The sequence below is a fragment of the Opisthorchis viverrini genome (assembly GCF_000715545.1).
Source record: "Opisthorchis viverrini unplaced genomic scaffold opera_v5_218, whole genome shotgun sequence".
In the NCBI taxonomy this organism is placed as follows: Eukaryota; Metazoa; Platyhelminthes; class Trematoda; order Opisthorchiida; family Opisthorchiidae; genus Opisthorchis; species Opisthorchis viverrini.
Genome location: NW_008751877.1, coordinates 791,453 through 799,502, shown reverse-complemented (window position 1 = coordinate 799,502; position 8,050 = coordinate 791,453). Strand labels below are relative to the sequence as shown.

The 8,050-nt window shown below is 43.4% G+C and overlaps 2 protein-coding genes across 2 annotated transcripts in view; one reads left to right on the top strand and one right to left on the bottom strand.

Annotated features, from left to right (window-relative positions):
- The window catches only part of T265_08478 (hypothetical protein), a gene marked incomplete at both ends in the record, with an annotated part of 44,600 nt that extends 40,523 nt beyond the window's left edge, over nucleotides 1–4,077 (bottom strand). Inside the window, one exon of the mRNA XM_009174290.1 lies at nucleotides 4,007–4,077. Coding sequence (XP_009172554.1) covers nucleotides 4,007–4,077 — 71 coding nt within the window. The remainder of the gene's footprint in view (nucleotides 1–4,006) is intronic.
- The window catches only part of T265_08477 (hypothetical protein), a gene marked incomplete at both ends in the record, with an annotated part of 16,578 nt that continues 9,958 nt past the window's right edge, over nucleotides 1,431–8,050 (top strand). Inside the window, one exon of the mRNA XM_009174289.1 lies at nucleotides 1,431–3,695. Within this exon, the coding sequence (XP_009172553.1) occupies nucleotides 1,491–3,695 (2,205 nt within the window). The remainder of the gene's footprint in view (nucleotides 3,696–8,050) is intronic.

Sequence of the window (8,050 nt, the reverse complement as noted above, 5' to 3'; positions counted from 1 at the left end):
GCCTAACCGCAAGGCAGCGGTGTTTGGCGGGAAATGCAAATGCATTACCATTTCTACGGAACAAGTCGCCACATGTTCCAACCCCCAACCTGGAGGGCCAGGAGACTGTGTTCGTCAGACCTCTAACCATTGACCAACCTGGTATGAGAGACTCAGTGAGTGTCGCGGGACACTCTCCAGTATAGCTCAATGGATCGCTGAGGTGAGCAAACCGTCACACCACGGTAAGGCCCAGTCTCTTCGTGACGGCCCATCTTGACTAACGTTTTCAGTGGTAACAGTTTACCTGTTTCATGCTCTGTCAAAATTTTGAGCAGGCCATCATTAACGGACACTTGGAAACAGTCCATAGCCCCGAACAACCTTGGATTTTCTATATTCATAATAGTCTTGTTATTGTACCGCCACTTAGTGCTGGTAGAGGGCAATAGAATGGGCCTAATAACGAATCTCTACAGGCTGGAGAGATTATTCTTGGCTTCTGTCAGAACTTATAGCGTGGGATTACTGAAGGCTCGAAATTTTGTCTGAAACGCCCCCGCCCCGCCTCAAAGACGACGACTGTACAAAATAAACCTACTTTCCTCTGCATGTACACTGAATTTTCCCTACTCATCTGTGAATTCGGGGTGATAACTTGGAATGTCCCACAGCATGAAAGATCCACTTTAGCCAGCATTGACTCAAATTCCCAACGGAACCGTTGTTTTTTATGTGCCACGAGTGGTTACTGCTTAGAGGAGAGAGTAAAACAGAGCGGCAGGAACTTTTGCACCCGTAGTAACTGAGTCTATTGCCTGCATCCTTTACGTTTAATTCCAATACATGGCCTCAGAATCGTGTGTAGTTTTTGTAGTGATACGTATCTATTTGAAACAAATGTACTCGCTAAATTGCGAGGCACGCCATCATATGAGTATGTCACTGTAGCTCCAACGTTTCATAAAAGTAAAAAAGGAAACACGCTTTAATCAAAGGTGTTTGGGATCACTGAGCAATACGCCTAACATAATCATATTGGCCTGTTATGATAAAAGTTTCAAACAGGCTCTTTCAACTGATTTCGTGGTACGCGGCACCAGCTTCTCATCGGAAAATGGGAAAAGCCGGGCCTGACCGGGATTTGAACCCGGGACCACTCACACCCAAAGCGAGTATCATACCCCTAGACCACCAGGCCTTGAACTACCTCTTTCCTCTCACAAGTGCTAGTGAATGCTACCTGCTAGTGAAGACAAACTGGACACTAGTATACACACAGTAGTGTGATTAAAGCTTTCACGCCAGCTGATTCGTCTGTTGACCCATTGCACTGAGCGTTTTCGATTGGTTAGTGTCCTGTGAGGCCTGTCAGTGACACGCTCCTGTAAATCGCGCAGAGCAGATGACTTCATACGTGTTCGCCGGCTTCACGTGTAAAATGTGATCTAACGACCCTCATTCCTGGAAGTTCTTGGAAGTTCCTACCCGCACGTCTGCATTGTAAGAAAATGAGGAGAGGCAGCGTCCCGGTTACCATTTTTATCTTTCTGGATGTTGTGATTTTCAGCCACAGTTGGTTTAATGAACGAAGTAGTCGTTCGGTCCAACTAGCCGCTGACTTCATAGAAAATGGAAAGTCCCCACTTTCTCGGGAGAGCTTGCATGGCACCTTTGGGCAACCCATACCAGAAGACGACGGCCCAACTGCATTTGAAGAGGATGGACTTAATCAGTGCGTTCCTATTGATGAGCCAATTTGTCAAGGTTTGGAATATACACACACAAGGTTTCCAAATTCGGTGGGATTGACATCACAAGAGGAGGCCTCCAAACGAGTGAATGATTATCGCGCTCTGATAAGCGTGGAATGTTCTCACTATTTAAGAATATTTCTCTGCACGGTCTACTTTCCTATGTGCACACCAACACCAAATGCTTTTAGGACACTACAACCATGTCAGAGCTTCTGTCGTCACGTGCAGTCTAAGTGTGAACCCATCATGAAAAGCTTCAGCTTTCCTTGGCCAAAAGAACTCAACTGTAATGCGTTACCCGTGGCTTCGGATATGTGCATCAAACCGCAAAGTTACGACCAGGATCAAGCGACGGGTTCTCTCACTCAAAAGCTTCCTGAAGTAGCCTCGAACGAAATCGCCAAGCTGTTGCCTGGCCTCAATAACTTCCTTCATGAGCATCCTGATAAAATGAAGGATGTTGGTAAATCAGCCTATTCTTCAATTGGAGGCAATCTGCCACTGACGGCTGATACACTGCTTCAGATACCGCAAAGTAAATCCGTGCCTTGTACTATTATGGAAGTTCCACTAGTGCGAGGAAAATCCAATGGGAATGTTACTTGTGCTCGTCGCTGCACCGCCAATATTTTCTACCGTGCGGCTGAGAAACGTTTCGCCGATATCTGGCTCCTTGGTTGGTCTATATTATGTGCAATCTCGTGTCTACTAACTATTGTCACTTTCATTATTGACCGCAGTCGCTTTGTTTATCCGGAGCGACCAATTGTATACATTTCCGCATGTTATCTGTTTTATTCCGTCGGGTGTATCCTACGTATTATAGTGGGACGCGAAAGGGTCAGTTGCTATCAGAGAGCGGACGACGCAGCAGTTGTGAATTCACAGAATACCATTTGGGCCAACATCCTTCCGACACTTGCGGCTGATGCTGGCGGTTTTGTACACTCGTTTGCGCCAATGCTCGAAACAAACAAGTTTCTTATTGTTTCTGGTTATGAGAGCACTTCATGTACATTAATATTTATCATCATCTACTACTTCGGTCAAGCAAGCTACGGATGGTGGGTGATGCTGGCTGTCACGTGGTTCCTGTCAACGGCATGCAAATGGGGGTCCGAAGGGGTTGAACGCGTTAGCAGCATATTACATATGTTCGCTTGGGCGGTCCCGGCTATCACAACCATGATCATACTCATTCTTCATCGAATCGATGCCGACGAACTAACAGGTTTATGCTATGTAGGCTATCAGGACCGTGCTAGCTTACTGATTTTTGTTCTCATACCACAGATTGTATGCCTTCTACTGGGACTTGGACTGTTTGTTATCGGTTTTTTCTCACTAATTTCCATCAGAACAAATCTGAAACGTTCGAATGTCGGAGGGACAAAGAATCAATTCCTAATGACGGAGCAGTCACCTGGCAATGGATTACTGCTTTCTTCTAGAACACCCAATCCGGAAAGACTTCAGTTCGCATCGGATAAGGTCAGCGTAAGACGTCTGGATAAACTCATGGCGAAAATTTGTATCTTCTCTGTATTGTACGTGATCCCCTGCATTTGTGTCATTGGTGCCAACTGGTATTCCTACAGTGGACAGGATACTTGGCTCCGTTCGATGCGTGAACTTGCAACACGTTCTGGTTGTGTCAACCTTCTGGGGACAAACTGGAACAAGGCAGACGAATGTCTTCAAGGGTTGACTTACCCGTCCATTGAAGTCCATATGTTACACACCTTCATGTCCCTGGTTGTGGGAATCACCGCCGGTATGTGGGTATGGTGTAACCGAAAAACATTTTCTACCTGGGTGAAATGCATTCGGCGCCAGCAGAACAAACCGGGGAAATGTGTCGGATGCAAAACGAAAGGTTTTTCTGGAAAAACACACTCGACACATTTGACAGCAACACATTTGGAGACTAAAACAAACGGGCCAAGTTATGGTAAGTAATCAGCACAATTTGTAAATTTTGCGCCGTTTTTGTAATTCATACTATGCAAATTTGTAGCATAGTCACAAGTCTCGCTTTTGTTTAACCATACGAAACTTTGTCATAGGTTTTAGAATTTCGGTTAGAAAACCAAACATTGATGTTGACTGGTTGCTTTCGTATCGGTATGACAAGCCTGTGAGGATAATAATGTTCACGGAAATCTACTTCGGTTAGCGGACGTTATACCGAAAATCTGTACAAGCACGTTTCTTGATATTTGATAAGTACAATCATTTGCATAACATTTTGGTTTCCATGAAAGACTTACCTGAATCCAAGCCGAATTTTTTGAATATGACGTTCTTTTTCAGTAGAATGTACTGCACCAAGCAGTTTCATGTTTAAGTTGGTAAAGTTTTCTGGGGTCGCTATAAATTGAATAGATGTAGCACACTACTCATAAGGTCGAAGAGATTTCCGCAACCTTATGAGTAGTGTGCTACGTCTATACGGTACTGGTACAATTGGTAGAAAGGTTAAAAAATATGGTTAAGGCATTCGCGCGTACATACCCATCATATCGTTGGAGTGAAATGTGTGGTGCCAAGGTCTTTTTAAACGATGAATCAACACAGCTGTACATTGGCAGTACAAATCTGGCTTGCTGTGGATTATGAGGAGTCGACACTAACCTATAAATTACTTTTACCAGAGACCTTGATACAGATGGGCGACTAGACATTTGCCATGATCATCCACAGAACACAGCGTTATGTCACTGACCAGTTCAACGAACAGACTGACGATAACCTACGCTACCAGGGTTATCACATTTTCTTTCTTAACCATAAAATGTGGTTGAGTATCCCGCATCTACAGAGACCGTAGTGTCTGTGAGTATGTTCTTGTCTTTATGGACTACCTATTTTTCTACCTACTACCTATTTTCCGTGCCGGATTTTCTAATGCGAACATCTGATATGCAAAGTGAGCGTGGTACTACTAATCTACCGGTGAATCGTGGATTAGTATGAATTTTCGCGTCCGAACAGATAAACGTGCTCACGCTTGAGCGATAAGATTCGTTTTCCGACGCCCTGAACAGCATCTCAGTAACTCTTCGGGTTTCGACGATCGACGGACTCGCTTGATAAGAGGATGATTCGAGTCCAGCGCTTCCCCTATTTGGTTTAAAGTTAGCAGAGTGGTTGCACTAAGATAGGGGAACGTGAATTCCACAAATCCGCGACCAGCACCGAAAAACTGCCTCTCGCATTTGTCACTGTAATGCATTTATCCATTTGGAATGCATGAACCCTACAGCAACCGGCCCTTGAGGAAGTTATAAATCGGTCTCAAAAACTGGAGTTAGTCGTCTCTAGCTAGCATAAGGAAGTGAAATAAAGAACGGGCAACGATGCAGTCTTTCAGTTATTTAGGTTCTCTGTTGGCTTCTGATCGACAGTACTCAGTGGGTCTTTGTTTGTGTTCCGTCTACCGTAAACAATGATAGTAGCCAGTTCTGGCGCATCCGTTTGAACTTGGGATATATTCAGCAATTGGGATGACTATACTCCAATGAGTATCGAGATAAAGTGCATATAAGGCTGGATTTCATATGGTTTATAGAGGATGATAACTCAGTGATTGATAACTTAGGACTCAGTGTGGTCAGGATATATTTTCCCAAATACTTCCTAATTTTGATTTCAAAAGCCCTTTTACGGCAAAAGCGGATTTACTGTGATAAATTAGTCTCTTAATACAAGCTCCCAACTTAGGATCTGTGGACTGTGAAGTCTACCAGCGTTTAAAACATATTTAATGCACTTTCATGGAAAGCAGTTAGTCCATTTCCTTCACTACTTTTGTTCTTAGCAAACATTTCTCTTGATAGTTACCATGTTTTCTAAAGTCAAACTCTTTCTTGATTACTGTCATTTAGTACCGGTTTAAGCGTGGAGGTCAGAATTCATGCGCTACAGAATTTAGCGTAAGTTGGGACAAAACTTCTGCCCAGTGGACAAACTATTTTGACGCAGTGGCATCAAGCAACAATCCAGGACCTAGTACGGCAAATCCTTCTAGCTTCCCTACAGATGTGTCTTTAAGTTGTTGAAATTTCAAAAAGAATGGAACTTTGACCTTATTAACCAGCAAATTCATCGGTTTATAAGGGACTCTGTGCTGACGTTTGGACCACTTTTTTCCATTGTCACCCGGAATAACATTTTGATCTACATGAGTCAGCTGGTGTACCTTCATGTTTACACGTGACGTTTCCGCTCACCTGCACTGAAGAAATACTTTGAGTGAATGAACTTTGATATTATCATGAATGCCGGCGGTTGTGGTCCGTGTTCCTCTTCGGAACGGTGTGTCAAAGTATCATTCGACGGGTAACGTATTTTTGAGATTCAAACGAGGGTAGTCACGATTAGGTAACTCGACTAATTTTGATTGAACAGGATATTTATCACGACTGGTCATGGACCCTCAATTAGAATTCCATACTCACGCATCCATGGGTGTGGTATAATACGAATCGGTCAGGTATCATGAACGCCCCGGAGACGGATCGCTTTATTGTCTACAGCTTACTGTCTTTTCGATGCGGAAAGCCGAGCTCATTCAGGCAAACTACGGGGTCGACTAACATCATACCATAGTTAGAGCAACTGGAAGTCAAAACATTTTTATAATTATCTTTTTCTTGCAAGCACTTATCACAAATTCGTTTACGCTCGAAACATTTAGAAATTCTGTCCCCTTTATAGTGAACCTTCAATTTTTTGGATAAGCGTTTTGTAATGTTATTCATTTAGTTCCCAATGGTGTTTGGAGGAAGTGTTTTCTCTAAGAACGATGTCAACACTGGGATAAATATTTTGTAGATTTCGTTGTACACCCAATGGCAGAAATGAACCCCCTTCGTATACGTGGTACGTGGATTCGGCTGGACTCGTGAAAGGCTTCATGTTTCTTATGGCCTTTACCCTTACTAAATTTCCATCACCAAAATAATGGGATAAACTTAGCTCAGAGACATCAAGAACTGGTCATGTGACTCGTTGGGTGGATTGAGCAAATTGTTCGACAATGATCAATGGACGAGTTCCACAACGCACTTTCCAGCTGAGCAGCACAGTTCACCACCAATCGCATGAGGACAGTAACACGTAATGCCTCAACAAAATACCGCCAGAGCTTTAGAATGCGCTCAGACTTGCATTCGCCCAATCGTTTATAAGATCGCTTAATCAAAAGGCTAATTCTGACACACTGTGCGCATCAGGTGTGCACCGATCATGTGTGTGCTGAAGTTCTTTTTTCGCCATCAACCACCCGCAAAGTATTGCCTTGTTTGTACTAGCCATGGAGTTCAGGAACCTTCAGATAAAAGTGGTCTTGTGACATTGTTACTTGTAACGATACACAGTGGTCTGGATCACAGGGTTTGATTCCCACAACCGCCCGTCACTGTCGTCCAGAAAGAACAGCTGAAGATTGAAGGGACCTAAAAAATGAGCGAAGTCGAAGTCACACATTTGAGATTAGAGACTGTGCTGACACTTTCAGGCTGGCTTACATCGTAAACCAACCATACCTGTATCTGGATCGAACACTAACTTTTATATCGAACTAGTCCTTTAGGCCATAAATCTCTCCATACTGTCCTCATACAGTGCGAAGCAGCTACATACACCACAAATGCAATGAGACAGTTTATGTATTTGTGAGGATTCCTTCAATGTGGGTCGTTGTGTTGAAGAGCAATTCAAAAAAGGTTAAATATACGTTGCTCTCCAAAGTTTTAGTAGTTGGATGCACCTATTCAGGAAGATGTAATTCGTCATCGAGAGGGGGCCAAAAAGAACGACTGACAAACTATGTGTGGCATGCTCTTAAAACATTTGCATCAGATTTGACATTCTTATCCAAGGCCATAAATGGTACAACAACTTTTGGGAAACATGTGCTTTAACTGAATTTAGAGACGTGTGTTGTGCACTACGCATGCTCCTTCCATGACCATGGGGTGTTTAACACCTAGTTTGCTGGCCGTGTTAGTGGGGGGTGCTATGCCTGTCAATCATCACGAGTGGTACATACAAGGGCGAACTGAGAAGACACGTACAAGTTTATGGCTGCCTGCAATTTGCCTCCGAAATGAAGTGTGACTAAACGGTTTCAACTTGTAAGTCGTTTTACATCCCTATAAAACAAAGTAAGTATACAATACTTCTTAGGGAACATGACTTGCAAAATGTACAGGTGCCGTAGTTTTGTTCTTGATGCTTGATGATTCATAATTGCAGGTCCTGGGTACCAGCAAATGGAAAAGGTGACGATGGTCTATATATATATATAT